The sequence below is a fragment of the Notechis scutatus genome, chromosome 2 (assembly GCF_049901735.1).
Source record: "Notechis scutatus isolate UNSWTSFEM ecotype Mainland chromosome 2, rNotScu1.2, whole genome shotgun sequence".
In the NCBI taxonomy this organism is placed as follows: domain Eukaryota; kingdom Metazoa; phylum Chordata; class Lepidosauria; order Squamata; family Elapidae; genus Notechis; species Notechis scutatus.
The window spans coordinates 110,688,693-110,708,270 of NC_142010.1; the positions used below are offsets into that span (position 1 = coordinate 110,688,693).

Here is a 19,578-nt window from a genome sequence, read left to right on the forward strand (position 1 = left end):
AATTTACGTTGGGAAAAAGGATACTTTATGAACATTCCCCACCTCCCCCTTCCCCACAAAAAATTCAATTTTGTATTAAGAAATAATAGGTAAATTTCTTTGGCTTATTCTGTTTGCAGGCATCACCATTGGTGACATTGGCCCAAAATTTGGCTATGATGAAATGGATAATGGCTACTTAAAAATGGACAACTTCCGTATCCCCCGGGAAAATATGCTAATGAAACACGCCAAGGTAAACTAGGCCTTGTTTTGTTTTTGCTATTTATCTGCACCAGATGTTCAGACAGCTTGAAAGAGAAACTACCCAAAGTCAAGGCTTCATATTATCAGGAGGCAATTGATCATCTAATAGTCAAAAGCAATCCCCAAGTTTGTGTTAAAGAAAGGGCCATCAGAGGTAAAATTCAGCTGTATCTCATTTGTCTGGGAGTTCTGTTTGCTAGGTTTCTCTCATTAACAGCTCTTGAACTCAGCTTCCTGGAAGTGTGTTCAAGAATGTGTTTGTTGCAGTTTATGATAACAGAGGAGGAAGAGTCCCTGTCAAATGAAGGCAGTAAATGGGAAGGCATGATTACTATTTATGTCAAATAGAGTCTAGCTTCCTCCCCACCTTCTACATAGTGAATGGTAATAACATGTTAACGATCTGGTCTTCCTTTTCATAAATTTGCTAGTCGTCTATATTATTTAACCACCTTGATGGTATCTATTAATTTGTTGTCAATGTACATGAAACTGCTTAGCTAATATGACCTAGTTAGCATGAGAATGATGTTATTGGCTTCACAACATGTGCTAAGCAAGAGAATTAGTTTTAAATTATTTACCTGTTACTTCATGTCAGTGATGTCCAAAACATTCATTTATAACACCAATGAGTAGAACTACTTCTAAAATGACAAATACTTTTGAATAGGGACCTAACAAGAAATGTTTAGTGGATTCAGTGACATAGTACAATGTTGATTTTTATAGTCTTACAAACCATTACTTGGTGGACACCTTCACTATTTTATTTTGCTAGGTTGAACCAGATGGCACATATGTGAAGCCTCTCAATGCCAAGCTGACTTATGGGACCATGGTATTCATCCGTTCATTGATTGTTGGAGATTCTGGTCGCAGTTTAGCCAGAGCTTGTACAATTGCCATCCGCTATAGTGCTGTGAGACATCAGTCTGAGTTAAAGCCTGGGTAAGAAGCTTGTATTAACATCCCTAAGGTCAGTTTTCGTAATGCCATAAAAATTGGCAAATCTCTCTGCCATCTTGTCTGTAACACTTTTGTCCATGAAAAGATATGTGTGTTATTTAAAAAACAAACAAGTTTGACTTTCAAAACAAGTTTTCTTGGGAAGTGCAGTTAACAAGAACAGTGTAGAAAAGCCCAGCAGTGGCCTTGGAGAAGATGTGCAAGAGCTCAAGTAAGCACAAGAGACAGTCTTGCCTTAGCTCTCTTTGGTATAACAGGAAGGAGGGAGAAAACCCTGTCAGATCTCCAAGGATCTACTATCGTAAGTTATAGTATATCTTCTGGGTCTGTTTCTTGACCCAACTTACCTCAAACATCTAACAAGCAGAATTTGCTGGCAAATTTTAACATTCACTGTGGATTTTGTGAGTCAGAGAAATAGTTACTTTGTAAAAAGAAAATACAAGCCCCCTCTAACACAGGGATCCCCAACCTTTTCGACGCCGCGGCCCGGTTCCGGCGTCAGCTGGCGCCCGCGCCCGGTTCGGCGTCAGCTGGGCGCCGCCATCTTTTTCACGAAAAATCACTTCCGGTGGCGTCACGGAAGTGATTTTCGTCAAATAGCGGCGCCAGCGCTTCTGGTGAGCTTTTCGGGTAGAAATGGCTTTCTACCGGAAAAGCTCACCAGCGCTGGCGCCGCCATCTTTTGACGAAAAATTGCTTTTTACCAAAAAGATGGCGGCGCCCAGCAACCAGCGGCCCGGTAAGGCTTGTTCCGCGGCGGTGCCGGTCCGCGGACCGGCGGTTGGGGACCCCTGCTCTAACACACACATCCCTTTTTTTTTTTTTTGTCATTTTGGCTACACACAGTTGAATCAGAGTTGTTGTCAGGACTAGCCCTATATTGGGAATCATTATTACTGGGGATCTGCCAATTTGTGATGATACAGAAGGGACCAGGACATGAGAAACAGTTGCACGGCAACCACAGTATAAGCTACAATGAGTCAGGAAAAAGATAGAATTATCCTAGAAATGCAGCCATTTGTTCACAATTGTCATTAAATTAATGTCCTAAACTATTTTACTATTTGCGTTTTTTCCCCTTCCCTCCACCTTTTGGACTTCTCTCCTGTCTTTTGCTAGTTACTTAACCTCTTTCGTATTTTGAAAAAATAAGAAATAGTTTTATTTGCCACATATTGGACCAAGCCAAGACCACTTTTACAAGTAAATATATTTGTACTTTAAATGTATATGTCATCAGAGTATACCCTTAGGACAGTGTAAGTCTTTGGTTTTCTCCATTTCTAAGGAATTAAATCATAGCATTATGGTGGTTTAATTCTCTCTTTTATTTGCTTGGTTACAGGGGACCAGAACCTCAGATTTTGGATTATCAGACTCAGCAGTACAAACTCTTTCCTCTCCTAGCAACAGCATATGCTTTCCACTTTGTGGGTGCATATATGAAAGATACATATCATCGCATCACTGGGAACATCCAAGATGGAGATTTGAGTGAACTGCCAGAGGTGGGGCTCATGACCTTACAGAACATTGAATTTTGCCATTGACAACTACACGGTTTAGTTTGTTTTTTCAAAATAATGGAATAAAAAAAATTCCTGGGAAGGAACAGAATCAGGAAAAAAATATATTGAGCGACTATATATATCACAGATAAATTCTTAGGCGTGATTGATACTCTCTCAGTTTAAATCCCTTTGTCTTCGTCACCTAAATTGAATTCAAGATGGCACCAACAGCAGCCTCAGCGAAATGCTGATAGTTTTTATGTTTTTTTATGATTTATATTGTTTACTGAGTGTCCTAGTATGATTTATGTTGATTGCTTATTTAGTATCCATGACTATCACTAAGTGTTATATCTAATGTTTTATGATGGATGTATTTTTTAACAATGACTGTAATAATGATCTATCACTATTGTTGTAAGTACACTGAGAGTTTATGCACTGGAGACAAATTCCTTGTGTGTCCAAACACATTTGGCCAATAAATAATTCTAATTCTATTTGGAACACTTTTGTGGAATGTTCTTGTAATGAGAGTGGATGAGAGGAATAAGCTCATCACTGGCATGAGGGCCACAAGGTGATTTTTGTAACCTCACTGTTTAGACCAACAAATCAAATCCTTAAAAATGATTTGAGTTCCACTTCTGGTATGTCAGTCGTTTAAATTATTATTATTATTTACAAAAGCCTGATAATGAAACTTAAATTCTGATTGGACTTATTCCTGAAAATTTATCCTGAAAATTTTTGTAAGCCTTTGTCCTTCATGTGTGTTACATGTAAATATGTACATACAAAGCTCAGAATCATGTAGTCTGAGTTTGGCAGCTATAGAAATGATTTAATAAATGTGACACTGGTGTAAATTGAAAAGTGGACATGACAGATGGAATTCTTATGATTTGCTTTGCTGGTTCAAAGTTTGAAAAAAATCTAGATAGAACAGTATGTTTTATGTCTTGGCAGAATGTGCCCTCTTCTTGGAGCTTTAACATCTTTAGGAAGAATTTTTATCTTGGAGATAATCTGGATTACCATTCTTAATCTCATCTCTCTTCCACCCCACACCAAAAATTTGGGAAGATAGAATTTAGTGGCAGGACAAATATGGAAGAAATAATTATTTTGTTCTTAATTACTTTCTTTCTCAGTTGCACGCACTGTCTGCAGGGCTCAAGGCTTTTAGTACCTGGACTGCCAACGCTGGCATTGAGGAATGTCGGATGGCATGTGGGGGACATGGCTACTCCCACTGCAGTGGTTTGCCTGATATTTACGTCAACTTCACTCCTTCTTGCACTTATGAAGGAGAGAATACTGTGATGATGTTGCAAACTGCCCGGTAAGTCATACCACTTATTGTTAGCTGTGTGACTTTTTGCATGCACTCAAACACCAAGAAGGAAGAAACATAAAAACTTGAGCCTATGCTGTAGATACTATTTGAATAGCCTAAAATGCAAAGATATGCAAGGCCTACTAATAAAAGTCGAGGAACATGGTGAAAAAAACCGGGACTACAATTAAATGAAAGAAGACCAAACTAATGACAACAGGTAGAACAATCACCCTTAGAATGATAATCAAGATATCAAAATGATACATAGCTTCTGTTTTTTAGGATCAACCATCAACAGTAAATCCAAGTGTGCTTTTTCAAGAGGCAACTGGACTTTCTGGTTGAGAAGTGAAATCTCTTCAAAGAAAAATTAGAAAGTCCAGTTGTCTCTTGAAAAAGCACTTTTGGAACAACCATGACCTGGATGACTGAGAATCTCTATAGACATCAACAGTAATGGAACAAGCAATCATGGTAGAGCAGTCATTAAAGCCTTGGAAAAGATATTCAGATGCTGTGGTTGTCTATATTTACAAAGATCAGAATTGTGCAAGCAATGATATTCCCTGTGATGCCATGTGAAAGTGCAAGTTAGACTTTTGCTTGAAGCAGGATAGGAAGATATTGATGTTTTTAAACTTTGGTGTTGGAGAAGATTCCTGAGAACACCGTGGACAGCCAAGAAAATAAGTGGGTCATTGAACAACTCAACTCTGGTTCTCATTTGAGATAACAAATTATCAGGCTCAAATTATCCTACTTCAAATACATTATGTGAAGACCTAGCTCTCTAAAGAAGGCTCTTAATTCTAGGTGGAAGAAAAGAGAAGAATGTAACCAGCAAAGTAGATGGACTCGGTTATAGTGGCAATGCATGCATCATTGGAAGATCTGAAAGGAGAAGTTTAGGACAGAAAGTCTGTGTGTGTGTGTGTGTGTGTGTGTGTGATATCACTAATAATTGTCACAGATTTGAGGGCATATAAATCAATGTATGAAATACTCTGGTTAAGTGCAGCTTTTTTGACCCAGTCTGAGTTTTCTAGTCTAACTTGACATAAGCTATGTTAATTATTGACCTCTTTTCTACCTTCATAATTTTATCCCATAAGATTTTTTTTTAATTATAGTGCGACTGTTGATAAAAATTATTATTATTATGAGCATCATATAACATTGAAATAATTTTGCTTTGCATTTAGATTCCTTGTCAAAAGTTATACCCAAGTTAGTTCTGGACAGTTAGTTAGTGGCATCATGTCTTACCTGAATGACCTATCAGGACAGCATATTCAGCCCCAGCATGTGGCTGCTAGACCCACAACTCTGCATATCAACAACCCTTCCAGTTTGGTGGAGGCATATAAATTGAGAGCTTCAAGGTAGGTCAATATAAAATGTTATGAAATTTCTCAGCGTAATTTCGAACTGTTCATCTTGTCTCTCTCATTTTTATTAAGCAAGTTGCTTTCTTGGTTACTTCATTCTAACAATTTCATATCCGTCTGATTTGATCTGGGTGGGATTGGGCAGTTGCTGGTTCAAGTAATGGACCCAGCTCTAACTGACAAATGCAAGCTACTAATTGACAACTACCAGAAAGATGTATCGGGATGTAGCAACTATATGTTGCTAGAGCAGAATCACCCAGGACATTGCAGGTTTGAGAAGAGGGCAGGGCAGAAGGTAGTTAGTCTTAAATATGAATGAAATGCCAGACTGCTCAGTAATTAATCTTTTATGGAACAGTTTGAAATGGGGCCTGCAGGAGATGGAACACTGTAAAGAAAGATTTGTTTAGAATAGCATGATTTGGAAGATAGGTTATTTCAAAAATTGATCAAGGGATAGTACCCCTGAAAATAAATTTAAAAACAGTACTACTGACCCAGAAAATAAGAATCAAATCCCTTTTTCATAGTCTCCTTAAAAGGGGGGGCAATGCTATCTAATAGATTCTAGCATTCCTGCTTTGTTTCAGAGCAATGGTACTGAAACTGCTTCTGTACAGTTATATCCTGGGGTCACTTTTGACCAAGGTCAAATGCAATGGCTTCCCTATTGTGAACTGAGATATAGCTAAAATTGCAAAGGGGGAAAGTATTATTATGTTCAATCAAGTTGTAGCACAAATTATATTAACATTATATCACCCTTTGACTTTGGATTTTACTGATCGAGATAAATTTGTTGTAGAAATGGCTAGTGCATATTAAGTACGTAAAAGTAAAATGTTGAGACTGTAATGTTACTGTTTTATTCTACTATGGTAAAAAAAAGTCAGAAATCAACACGTTTCTTTTCCCAACCTTATCCAACACTTCTTTCTCTTCCCTTTTGCCGCCTCCATTTCCCATTATTTTCATTTTCCTTTGTATTTTATAGCTTGATAAGCTTAATAAAATTATTAATAACAACAGCATATTACCCTGAATTCTCAGCCTATGACTAATAGAAGGAATAAATAACTTTTCATGCAGTGATGTTTGAAATGTTGTTACTATTAAAATAGGACACATTAGAAAGCAGCAACTAAAATAAAACCAGAACAACTGTCACTGTTATTATTACTAACACTTCAAAGGCCTTGGTTTCATTCATTATGATCAACAGAGAGCAATATTAAAAATAATATTTAGGCCAAAAGAATGAGACTGTCTTCCATTTAATGATATTTGAAATATGGGGCAAAATCTGCATTGACAGCTTTGTGAGAGAATGGGAATTATTATTGTTCATTTTACAGACTAGGAATAAAGGCCAAAGTTCACTAGGAGTAAAAGCTGGATTGAGTTTGGATTTTAAATCCTTGGCTTTGTAAGCCATCAGACATTTGAGGCTATGGCTATCACTGCCATATCAATTTTCAGATGTCACTAGTTGACTGTTACTTATGGCCTCCATTCCATGTATAATAAATTGTGCTTGTATTTTTCTATGATACAGGATGGTTGAGTTTGCAGCAAAAAATTTACAGGCTGAACTGAACCGTCGGAAAAGCAAAGAAGATGCTTGGAACCGGACTTCCATTGATCTAGTACGAGCATCTGAGGTCAGTAGCACCTCAGAATATGATAGATACTCTTGGATAGTTATTCATTTTTACAACACTTGAAGTCACTTCAATCTGCCATCTAACTTTTTCAGGCACACTGTCACTATGTGGTGGTCAAACTATTTACAGCGAAGCTTTCAGAAATTGGTGACCCAGCTGTTCATGCTGTCATTAACAATTTGTGTTTACTATATGCTCTATGTGGGATTATAAAGAACTCTGGAGACTTTCTACAGGTGGGTAAATAATTTCTACTTTGAGCTGAATGGTTCTGTTAGACAGAGAATGTAGCTCAGATATAAATTAATCAGACCTGGAGGGAAAAAAGTGAGCAATCTTGTGATGATATAATTTGATAATGAAGGCAAGGTTAGATTATCACAGATAAAACAAAGACACCCTTGTTGGATTTGGAGTACATCTTTGCCATACAAAGCAATTGTTTATGGAATGCAAATGAACATGTAAGTCGTATTTTGCCCTTGGGAATTGCAATGTCTACATTGAAAATATTGTGCTGAAATGACATTTTCAGCCCTCCAAAATTAAATGAAAATGGTATGAAAACTGTAAATGGTTGAATTCTTACCATTTCTTACCAAAGCTCACAGGTCAGCTGCCAAAGATGTCACAGTGATATCACTGATGCTTTGCTAAATCTAGATCTTCTTAAAATTGGGAACAGGAAGGTATTTTATGTGAGATCATACCAAGGACCTAAAAAGTTAGGTAAATGAAAATTGGAATGGATGAACATTAACCATAACAGTAATTTTATTTTTCAGAAAAGCAATGCCATTTTTGTTTAATATAGGCAATACTCAATTGCAATCTTAATTGCTTGTTTAGAATTAAAGTTCAGATCAGATTTGTTTACATAGCTAAAAGATCGGCTTTTTTATTAATTCTCCCTGTAACGATTGACAAGCACTTAGAGAAGTAGAGCTCTGACTGTTTTGAATTTTTTCATTTTTGCTTCAGGGAGGCATTTTGACAGAGGCCCACCTAATTCAAGTGAACATGCATATAAAAGAACTCTTGGCTCTTATCCGTCCTAATGCAGTAGCTCTGGTGGATTCCTTTGATTTCTGTGATTCTGTGCTTAGATCTGTGCTTGGCCGGTATGATGGTAACATATATGAAAATATGTTTGAGTGGTCAAAGAAATCACCACTAAATAAAACACAGGTAAGTAATTGCTTTTGTCAACCAGATACTAAAGGCTCTTAAGACATAGAGGAAGTCCTCACTCTATGATCATTCAGTCAGCTACAGTCTGAAGTTACAAAGGTGCTGAATAAATGGTGGTGATGACTTGTCCTCAGAGTTCCAGCCATCCAAGGACCCTCTTGGTAGCCATCTTGCATTTACAACCAGTTGCAATATCCCATGATCCCATGATCACCAACCTTCCCTGCCAGCTTCCTCAGAAAATCAATGGGGAAGCCAGCAGGGGAGGTTGCAAGTCACTGGGGTAAGTCTCCCCACTCATATAATTTCCTTCAGCTTCTCTGTCTCCACATTGGCCGCTCCCACACATCTTATCTGAGCCTCACTACTTCTCCCCTGACACTGATGCATGCACTTCTTGCATCTTTTCCAAGCCTTGTCCCTCCTCCCTCGCACTCTTCTCCACCCAGCAGCATCCACTTGCTTGCCTGCCAGGTTGTTTGTAAGCTATCTGCGACTTGCAACTTCTTGCTGGTTTCCACCTAGACTTAGCTGTGGGAAGTTGTCTTGCCTAACAACCATGAAATTTGGTTAACCACAATAACAGGACCACAGGAATTTGCCATTTCTGAACAATGTAGTTGTATTGTTTAACACCAGAAATCCCAGTCTCAATTGCTGTTGTAAATCAAGGACTACCTGTAGCAATAAAAGGTGATCATTAACTAATATTTTAAAAATGTACAATCTAAAAATCAGTTCACAAATATAGTTTATGAACCTGCAGATGTATAAAAAATGATCATCTGCAGATTCTTAACCTATTATTTTGTCAAATTACAGAAATATACAGCATTATGATTGTGTTCTTTCCTTAGGAGGAATTCCTATTTTAACTTATTTAGATCTAATGGGGAATTAGTTTACAGAAGCCAGGACTGCCATATTGAAAATAATGGCAAAGAACAGTTAGAGAACATGTGATTATACTGATCTACAACTTCATAAACTGATTGTCCTACAATGGTCAATAAAAATTGCTGTGTTTTTTTGCTAATAATGAAAACAGCTCATTTTATATAATTCTTGAATACTTGTATAATTTTCTCTGATTATGGAGATACTTATAGCAACTAAAGCTATCTGGATAGGGAAGGTACTATTAATCTACTTTTTCTGGCAAAATACTAGAGACTGCTGGACATTTTTCTTACTCTCTTAGTAGAAATTGATTTGATGCTATTATTTTTCACTAGATATGGTGTTATTAATGGCAATTGTACATGTATAGCTGAAATCACTAAAGCAGCAGTCCAGTATGCGCTTATTGGGAAATGTATTGTCCTAGTAAGAAGCGAGGTATGGTATGTCTTTAAAATTAATGCCCTCTTTTTTTCTGCCCCCTCTAGGTCCATGAATCTTTCCACAAACACCTGAAGCCATTGCAGGCTAAACTGTGATAACATTTGTTTGGTTTTGAATGTCCTTTCTTGAAATAATATAATTTGCCCTATGAACATCTGAAGCGCTTGGCAAATCCACATAGCCATAGGGTAGTAATTGTAGTCTTTTTTAAAAAAAAAAATTGAATGAATTAGAGCAAGGAAACACAGTGATAAAAAATGCAATTTTAATTATGTTGAGAAACTATCCTTTTTAATGAGTCGAAAAAGCTTTATAGATTAGTATAAAAGGGTCAATCTGTAAGCCTTTCAAGCATCTGCAGAAGCTGTGTTATCTATAGCAGATTTTTCACTACTAAGTAGTTCTAGAAAGCAGTTATTGAGTAGAAGCAACTTCTCCAGGAGCTCCTTTAAAAATGGTCTTGCACATTTTTTTTAGCATTAATGCCACCTTAAAAGGCAGTTGTTGTCAAAGCCCTCCTGCACTTAACTACTGTAAGATTTTCAGCCTTGTCAGGAACTGGGCTTCAGGGACCTTGCACATACTTTATGTGTGTATGTATGTAACTGTTTGGTGTTTCAGGAATGGATGATTCTTTGCCTTATGGGTGCAATCTGTCCTAGTATCATTCTTAATGTTTGTGTACAATTTCACTTTCGGCATTCCAAATGGCATGCAAGCATTCTATATTACATTTCCCATAAAACTGCCTATAGCACACAGGCAAGATCTCTCTCAAGCAGTTTTTTTTTTCCTTTTTAAAAGTGTTGCCTTGTCCTCTGGGTGTTCAGGAAAATTGAATGGGAAAGTGTCAGGAGTCCTATTTGATAGAAACAATGTCACCATTTCCAACTTGCAAAGTCATTGGGTAGGAAAAACCTTTACTCCACACAAACTATAGAGTATTCCTATGTCTGGTTTTAATTGTAGACATTTTCCCCCCTGAAATGCTCAATTTTTTAAAACGGTGGAACATGGATTTTTGCCCCGTATAATCATCGATGAGAAGAAGGTCCAGACTGGTAGACCCATCAACCTACACAGTCTGGCTCTCAGAAGGCTGCAGAGAATACATTACCACATTAAAGGACCTCAGCTCTAGATTACTGTTAGCAGGCTAACATTTTAGCATTGTGTAAAATTTTATTGTGTGAAATTACCATGACAAAATTGCAGCAGTTGGATTCAGCTTCAGTAATAAATCAAGACTTGGATCACAAACCAAGGAATTTCATAACATTGAAGAGTTGACATATATATCCCTGTTCAAGAGCTAAAAGTGCTCTTATACTGCAAACTTTGAGCAAGAAAAAAAATTACAACTGAAACAAAAAACTATAATTGTAATGTGCTAACTATTGATGTATCTAATATAGCTGTACTTAACATAACTGGATTTCTGTGTACAATGCTGACTGGAAATGAAAAACTGCAATAAAAGACTATTTGACATCTTGTGCAGAGCATGTGGTGTACTTAAACTAATTTTCAAACAGTAAAATATACTTTTCGGAGTGTTCGACAAGCCACCTGCTCATTCCTACTAATAGTTTTTGGTGTGTAATTTTCATGAGGTTAAAGGTCACAGGAAAAATGGCTTGTCAGAAACAACCCTGCAAAAAGGACAGGCAAAACTGAGGACATGATTTTAAAAAAATAATTTTTAAGTGGAGGAATTTTTCCCTGGGAGGGGGGAGGGAGGGTGAAAGATCCTAGAAATAGAAGTTGCAAGAAGAGAAAGCAGCATGAGGCTTTCTAGTTTGGGAAGGGTGAGAGAATGAAGCAATGGATCTTGGGCAGATATGACACACACGATGTTCACAGAAGGCAAGATGACAGTGCCACCACCAGCTTCACGTAGTGCTACGGAAATTCAGCAAACTGGGCAACATTAGAGGGTGGAAGAAAGAAAATTCTGGTTCTGTTGTCTTAGCTTTTTCTTTTGAAGGGGTTAATGGCATTTGGGATAATTTGCAAGAATCTCTGCAAAGGGCCAGGGCGCGTTAAGCGCCAGCGTCATTCTCCGCCACTCCTTGTGGGGAAAAAAAAAAGGCGTAGCAGAGGAGTGTTTTTGCCCTGGATCACCAGTCTTCGCGGGCCCTTCTGAAACCCGATCCTGCTCCAATTAAGTACAATAGCAATTTAGCAACGTTATAAATTGGGTAGCGAGAAGGAAAACCGGATTATGCAGGAAGGATTCAAACTCGCAAAATTTAGGTAATCGCTTTCCTTCTCCAGAAGCGCCATGGCGCGACAACCCGACACCTCCAGTTCCGTCCATAATCCCCGGGGAGAAGCCCGGTATTTCCTGTTTCGTCAGTGCCGGTGAGCACACGGGCCGAGTTAGGCGGGAGTCAGTCAATCTGCATTTCCTAAAACGCTCTGCAGCGGTTGTGGGGGAAGAGCAAGCGAGTCCGTGGTTTGATAAGTAGACGGTCATTGGGGAGACGGGTGTTAGGTCCCTTTTCAAAGGAGAACACGGAAGACGGTGGCTGGCAAACGGGGGCGGAGGGCGAGAGGGTGTCTCAGAGGCTCTAAGCGGCTCCTTAACCCGAGGACTAGAAGATCGATTCTTCTCTTTGCGGGGAAAGTGTCTGCAGCGAGTGCTGCTCCTTGGCTTCTATGGTAACCGAGTTGTGTTCCAGTAAGTAACGGTGAAGGCTGTAGGTAGAAGGCAAGCGAGCTACAACCGTCATTAAAGTGGATCACAACGGCTTGATTCGGTACATATTGTGGCTTCCGGCATCTTGAGTGGAGACGCAACTAGGACAAACTTAAATTAGCATGAAAGGATCGAAATACACAGCCTGCTACACAACCTGCTAATCAACAATGTGGTTGGTTAGGATGCAATTGCGTGAATCCTGTTTACATTTCAATGCTTTGTGCAAATGCAGGTAATTGGATTCATTTAGTAAGCCACTAGTTAGGATGTTGGGTATGTACAGCTACAGTGAATTGTGTATAGTTCTCTCTCTCCCTGTGTGTGTGTGTGTATGTGTGTATGTGTGTGTATATATATATATATGTGTGTGTACATACATATACATACACACACACACACACACACACACACATATATATGGTATTCAGCTTTGTTCAGGTATTTTCCCACCTCATTATAGTTGTACTTTTAAAGTTGTAGCAACGTTTCGGCAGAATCTCTTTAAAGTTGCTACAACTTTAAAAGCACAACTATAATGAGGTGGGAAAATACCCAAACAAAGCTGAGTACCATACATGTGAAAACCCGTGAAAACTAAAGAAAACATATATATGTGTGTGTGTATAGAGGGTTACTAGGTTACAGATAATTGTCTTGAAAAAATCAACCTGGTGTTTGACACATCCTTGTAGACAATTAGGATGAGATATGCCCAGTTATGTCTTGACTTTCTAGCCTAGCCCTTGGGATCTCTAAGTTTGGTAGCAGATTCCTGAAGAGACTTGTCTCTAGATGTATGTGAATTAAAGAGTTTTACATAATATAATTGCCCAGAGTCTCTGAAGCAACGTATAAATTTAATGAAATAATAATAGTGTAAGAGAATCTTATATTTAGGAAAAATTCCTTCTCCCAACTCCACCTTCAGAGAATGAAAACAAGGCCACCCATTTCTATCAACTCTATCTCAGTTTCAGTGGCTTGTTTTGTTCATAACTGTAGATTAACCTTCCTCAAACTGGAGTCACTAAGTGGCTGAATGATTGTAAAAACTGAGGTCCCACACACTTGGAAGACACTAATTATGAAAAATTGAGACAAACTATCAGGATGTAATAAGTATCAGAGGCAACCTGTTGATCTGATATTAGTCACATGCCATTAGAAAGAAATTGTGTAGTATATTAGCTAAGGAAACATTCTTTGCTCTGGTATGTTGGACTAGATCAAGGGTGTCAAACTCGCGGCCCATGGGCCGGATGCGTCATGTGCTGGTCCCGCCCCTGCCCATTTTAATGAAGAGGGAAAAAGTCCTAATACATCACACGATGACATTGTGATGACATGAGTTTGATACCCCTGGACTAGATGATAGGAATTTGGGGAGCCCCAAATTTTGGACCCTAGTCCAGTGATGGTGAACCTTTTTGTTGTGGTGTGCTGAAAGCGCGTGTGCGCGCTCGTGTTGGCCCCCACAATGTAATGCGCCCCCCTGCACATTCGCACGCAACATCCCCGCCCTGCCCCCTTACCTGCACTGTGCGTGTCTCCCAACTGATTTTCAGCTCGTTTGAGACCGTTTTCGCCCTCCCAGAAGCTCAAAAGAAGCCTCTGCAGCCTCGGGAGTCTGAAAACTGGGCCTTCCGGAAATACCTCTGGAGTTTGGAAGTGTATTTAAACCCTGTAATCATTTGTTCATTGCCCTTTGTGCCTCTACCCACAAGAGAACAGGGAGCCAGCATTTGCAAAAGTCAAAGCTCTTGTATTATTCACGGTGTTATACAATCACAGTGACACCTCACCATTTACTAGGCTATAATGTGGTCAGCTGTTTAATAGATCAGTGTGTCTAACAAATACATAGGGCCTGATTCAAGATTAAAATGCTGCTATAAGATTATAAATGTCAGCTAGGATTCTTTAAAAATCCTAATAAATTATATTTTTATTTTGCATTGTAAGTGAGAAAGGCTGGAGAAACTGCTGATTAATGTATGTCTATACATGAAGAAAACTTGAGAAAATCACTTGCAAGAGATACAGCAATGCAATTGGAGACCATGAAATGGTAAGAATGATTATACTGTTCAACTGATTCTGTTGGATCATAGGCATACAGGTCGTCCTTGCTTAGCAGCTACTCCTTCAGTGACTGTTCAGAATTGCAACAGCACTGAACAAATGGTACTTACAATCACTCCTCAAAGTTCTGGCTCTCAAGTACCCCCACGATCACATGATTGTGATAATGAGAACTTGGCTGCAGTGCCCTTCAGTCACATGATCACTATTTGTGACCTTTCCCCAAGCAAAGTCAATGGGGAAGCTGGCAGGAAAGGCTGCAAGTCACTGTGGCAAGTCTCTTCTGCCTAGCAGCAGCTATCCCTAAGCCCAAAATTGATCACATGCACCACTACAATTATCTGCACACCCCTTCCACTTGGCACTTGCCAGCCTGCTTGCAAGATGCCTGAATCTACCTATTGGCTTCCCTATTGACTTTGCTTGTTGGAATCTGGCAGGAAGTTGCAAGGAGATCCTTGCTGAACCATTCAGGATCCTCACTTCATGATGGCAGAGAGACTGCCTATGTTAAATGATGCAGGCACGTTGCATTTTAGAAATAAAGCATGATGTAATGCAGGGGTGTCAAACTCACATGACGGCGCCATCATGTGATGTATTGGGACTTTTTTCCCCTTCACTAAACTGGGCGCGGACAGCATGTGACGCATCCAGCCTGTGGGCCAGAAGTTTGACAGCCCTTATGTAATGTGACTGCATCACTTAGTATCCCCAGTACAAATTACTATTGTTAAGTGAGGACTACCTGTAATGTAGAATGGCCTACTTTCAGCCAATTTAACTATCAAGAAAACAAGAACTCCAACCATTTCTCCAAGCATGTCTTTTTAGGGCAAATTCGGTAACACAAACTTTCCCAGAGGTTATTGGACTATACCATATCGTACTAGACTATGTTTGTTAGAATTGATAAGATTTCAAATTCAACAATTGTTGGTGGCTCTTTTATTGTCCATTAAGAAGGAGGTGACCTCATGTTCACAGAAAGGGTCTAATGAAGAGGTATCATACTTGGAGTTCATCCTGCATCTTCACTTCTTCATTCTAACTCTCTTCTCATAAAATCCTTACACAACCCAGACTCAAATACTTACTCAAAATCCTTACTCAACCCAATTCATGAGCAACTGAGGCTCATGAATACTTCAGTGAAATTGTTCATATCAGTTTTTTAAACCAATATAACTAATAACCACTCTGTCCTCTGTTCCCCAATGCCCTTAGAGCAGAGGTCTCCAACCTTGGCAACTTTAAGACTTGTGGACTTCAATCCCAGAATTCCTCAGCCAGCTTTGCTGGCTGAGGAATTCTGGAATTGAAGTCCACAAATCTTAAAGTTGCCAAGGTTGGAGACCTCTGCCTTAGAATACAGTAAGTCAAGACATAAATCCAGGATGAAATCTGTGGAAAATATATTCAACAAACCTATCCCTGAGATTGCATCAGTTCTTAATTGTTTTGAAATCAAATTCACTGTAGTCTTGTCTTCCCTCCAGCAATATCTTGCAATCTAGCCACCATTCTCCTGTTTATCCATTGCAAGGATCACAGTATTTGTGTGGCCTAGAGTTCCACCTGAATCAAGATAATCATTTACTTTGTTAGCTATCTTGTTAACAATCGTAATGGTACATGACAATGACCTTGAGGGGCAAAGGAGAGAGATGTTGCCTAGAAAATGAGTAGACAAAAGGGAGGAGTCCCCGTGGGCTTAATGGTCAGAAGAAGAAATTATCTTATCTGATCATTTCCCAGGTAGCATCTCTTCCCCTCATCCCCCAAGATCTTTGTCACATACCTTTGCAGCAAAAGATGGAATGTGGAACTCCACATTTGATTGGATTTATCTTATGAAAATTGTTCACTGATGCTAGAAGAAACAAACGTTGGAAAGTAGAAGAAAGACTAAGCTTCAGACATGCTAACAATATCATTTTGGTAGCTGTAAGTGAGGAAGACTTAAGAAATCTGTTGTTAAAAGTGAAAGCTTGGCATTAAAAATAACTCCTACAAATCTGCCAATTGCTTGTACTAACTTAATGCAAACTGCTGAAAAAGCTAGCCAAAGCAATAACATACATTATCTTCCTGGGTTCAAGAATCTACAGGGGTGGTGACTGTCTCCATGAAACAGGAGCCTGCTTCTTGGAAGAAATGCTGACAAATCTAGGCAAAATTTTAAAGTATAGATTCTCTATTTGGTCATGAAAAGTTGGAAGCAACAGAATAATATCGGAAGTAGCCTTTGTCCAATTGGGCAACCTCCAGATGCCTTGGCTATCAAGTCTGATAATTCCAAGACCTTTGGGAATTAGGCAGAAGAGTGTCTGAGGTGTTTGAAAAGTACCAGGATGAAAGTACTTTCATCAGCAGAATTGTATATTGCATTGTTTTTCAGGGTAAAATGTTCACATTTTAATTCACATTAGAATAAATAAAATTAATTTATATTTGGGTAAACTTATCTGGATTAAATACAAATTTACCTTGAAGTATAAGTCAGTTCAAGGTTTATAAGAGAGAAAACCAAAGGTTTGTAATTGTTCATTCTTTTATCTGTTTACTTCTGAATTTAATCCAGGTTTGACAATTTGCCCTCTATGCTTTCATTTTTCTAACCAAATATTTATCCTTTTTTTTTTTCTTTAGGCAACAAAACTTAAGAAAAGTTTAAGAAGTAAGTGCATTTGTGTTTCTACTTTCTTGGGATCCACTAAGTATTAGCCTCACAGGTTGCTCCAATGGATCCTGCAATGTCATTGGAAGCCAGTTTCAAGATATTGTATCAAGAGCAGCTTTGAAGTTCCTATTCCTGTGCCTCCCAGGAAGATCAATTTGGTTACCTGGATGAAAGGCAGGCATTTCTCAATAATAGTTACATAATAAAAAAATAGCACCATCATCCTGGTGAACTGTGTAATAGACTAATAAAACATGCAAAGTTTTTTTTTCTTAGCAGTATTTTAATTGATGTGTTTAATTAAATTCTTCTAGTTATCATTAAGATCAAAGGTGATCCAAAAGGGAAGGCTGCACGAACTCATTTTTGAGAAATGAAAGCCAGAGTAGGCAGGGCCATATAATGCTTATGAGCAGAGATAGATGGGGAAAACTGTGGGATTCCTTTGGTTGTTTTTTTAACTAAATCATACTACCGTATTTGCCGGCGTATAAGACGACTGGGCGTATAAGACGAGCCCCCAACATTTCCACTCAAAATATAGTTTTTGTTATATACTCGCCGTATAAGACGACCCCCCCACTTGGAGGCATGCTTTTCAAGGCAAAAAAGTCATCTCATACGCCGGCAAATACTGTAAGTTGTAACACTTGGGGTATTCTGGATATAATTCTTGATTGACACCCCCAACCCCTTTCCCCCAAACTTACAAAGCCACCAAAATGCTTTAGAGAGGCAGCTTCGCCTTTCTCAGGCTGGCACTCAATTCCTCTCCCTTTCTTTGTGACAGCCCCCGCGTGCGTGCCATCGGGACTCCAAGAGTGGGGGATGGACAGCTGCCAACTCACTCACTCTCTCTCTCTCTCTCTCTCTCTGTGTGTGTGTGTGTGTGTGGTGTGGAGGGTAATTCCGGCTATCTCTGGCCTCCGCTCGGTTTTAAAGTCGCTTGGCCGGTTCCCAAGTCGCAAGCGCGCGCTGGCCGGGAGACGCGGCGCCGGGTGGAAGCTCGGTGCAGGGGAGGCAGATCTTTCTCTCTTAAGCGGGAGGGGAGGAGGGGACAAGAGGAGGGACGGGACGGGACAGGGGGCGGGAGGAGGGCGCTCGCCTTCTTCCACCGCCCACCGGACCCTTTTCTTCCCAAGGGGACCCTGGAAAGCAGCTCGGGAGCTGGGTGGCCCTGCCCAGCGGGGTCCCATCAGGAACTTCCTGAGGACATCCCCCCGCCCCAAGCACAGCCCTCCCAGTCTTTCAAAGAGGGAGGGAGAAGCGGGAGGAGCAAATTGCCGCCCCGCCCGCTGCCCAGAAGGAGGGCGCCACAGTCCACCCCACCACCTTCTCCCCCACTCCCTGGGCCATTACGCGGCTCGGGGCTGGCTGGGCGAAGCGGCCCGCCAGAGACCCTCCCGCTCCACCCCCACCCCACCTCCAGATTGGCCTCCGCAGCGCCCGAGCCGGGCGGAGGGTGGGTGGGTGGGTGGGAGGAGGAGGAAGAGAGACTCCGGCTGGGCTTGAAGGGGCTTCGCAAGTTGCGGAGCTCCGCCCCGTCGCTCTTGCACCGAGTGACAATGTATTTACCGGCGTATAAGACGACCCCCCCACTTGGAGGCATGTTTTTTAGGGCAAAAAAGTCGTCTTATACGTCGGCAAATACGGTAAATTTAGGACTTGTACGACAATGTTCAAATGTTTTGTACCTCAGAATATCAGAAAATGATGCCATCAATTTGTAGCACTTGTGCTTGGAAGAGAACCTAAGACAGGGATGTCAAACTGGTGGCCCGCTGGCTGGATGCATTACACGCAGGCTCACCCCAGCTCCACAAATGAGGAAAATGTCACGAAACGTCATGTGACAGCAACATGACACGGCGAATTTGACACCAGTGATCTAGGATCTTCAGAAGAGACTTTGAAGGATGTGGGGCAGTCAAATTGCTCTCTTGTTACTTCCATCTCTGGCAAAGTGCTCATTCTGCCATGTTTTGATTTGACAAGTCTTGTGTAATTACAGGTGAGCTAGTTTGGTGTAGTGATTAAAGCACCAGGCTGTTGCGAGTTCTAGTCCCACCAGTGTTCTCTTTGTCAGCCATAGCAAGAAGGAAAAGGCAAATCACTTCCCAAAATGCTGCCACGAAAACTACACAGGTAGTCCTTACAACAGTTCATTTAGTGTCTATTCAAAGTTACAATAGCACTGGAAAAGTGACTTATGACCATTTTTCACACTTACGATCCGTTGCAGCTTGCCCAAGGTCATGTGATCAAAATTCAGATGCTTGGCAACTGACTGATGGTTGCATGGTCCTGGGGTCATGTGATCACCTTTTGCAACCTTCTGACAAAGGAAGTCAATAGGGAAGCCATATTCACTTAACAGTTGTGTTAGTAACTGAACAACTGTGGTGATTCCCTTAACAATTATGGCAAGAATAGTCATAAAATGGG

General features: G+C 40.1%; 2 protein-coding genes across 10 annotated transcripts in view; both read left to right on the forward strand.

Moving 5' to 3' along the window:
* ACOX1 (acyl-CoA oxidase 1) overlaps nucleotides 1-11,166 on the forward strand; it is a 28,822-nt gene extending 17,656 nt beyond the window's left edge. For all 3 annotated transcript variants that reach the window (XM_087955767.1, XM_026667494.2, XM_026667493.2), the window contains 9 exons: nucleotides 120-235; nucleotides 1,028-1,197; nucleotides 2,567-2,729; nucleotides 3,887-4,077; nucleotides 5,277-5,456; nucleotides 7,021-7,126; nucleotides 7,222-7,365; nucleotides 8,111-8,317; nucleotides 9,709-11,166. In XM_087955767.1, the coding sequence (XP_087811893.1) occupies nucleotides 120-235; nucleotides 1,028-1,197; nucleotides 2,567-2,729; nucleotides 3,887-4,077; nucleotides 5,277-5,456; nucleotides 7,021-7,126; nucleotides 7,222-7,365; nucleotides 8,111-8,317; nucleotides 9,709-9,759 (1,328 nt within the window). In that variant the 3' untranslated portion in view covers nucleotides 9,760-11,166. The remainder of the gene's footprint in view (nucleotides 1-119; nucleotides 236-1,027; nucleotides 1,198-2,566; nucleotides 2,730-3,886; nucleotides 4,078-5,276; nucleotides 5,457-7,020; nucleotides 7,127-7,221; nucleotides 7,366-8,110; nucleotides 8,318-9,708) is intronic.
* A 591-nt stretch (nucleotides 11,167-11,757) lies between these two features.
* The window catches only part of FBF1 (Fas binding factor 1), a 42,002-nt gene continuing 34,181 nt past the window's right edge, over nucleotides 11,758-19,578 (forward strand). For 2 of the 7 annotated variants that reach the window (XM_087955771.1, XM_087955774.1), the window contains exons 1-3: nucleotides 12,022-12,347; nucleotides 14,331-14,436; nucleotides 17,103-17,130. In XM_087955771.1, the coding sequence (XP_087811897.1) occupies nucleotides 14,434-14,436; nucleotides 17,103-17,130 (31 nt within the window). In that variant the 5' untranslated portion in view covers nucleotides 12,022-12,347; nucleotides 14,331-14,433. Of the gene's footprint in view, nucleotides 12,601-14,330; nucleotides 14,437-17,102; nucleotides 17,131-19,578 lie in introns of all 7 variants that reach the window. The other 5 variants (XM_026667492.2, XM_087955773.1, XM_087955770.1 and 2 more) reach the window with 5 other exon arrangements.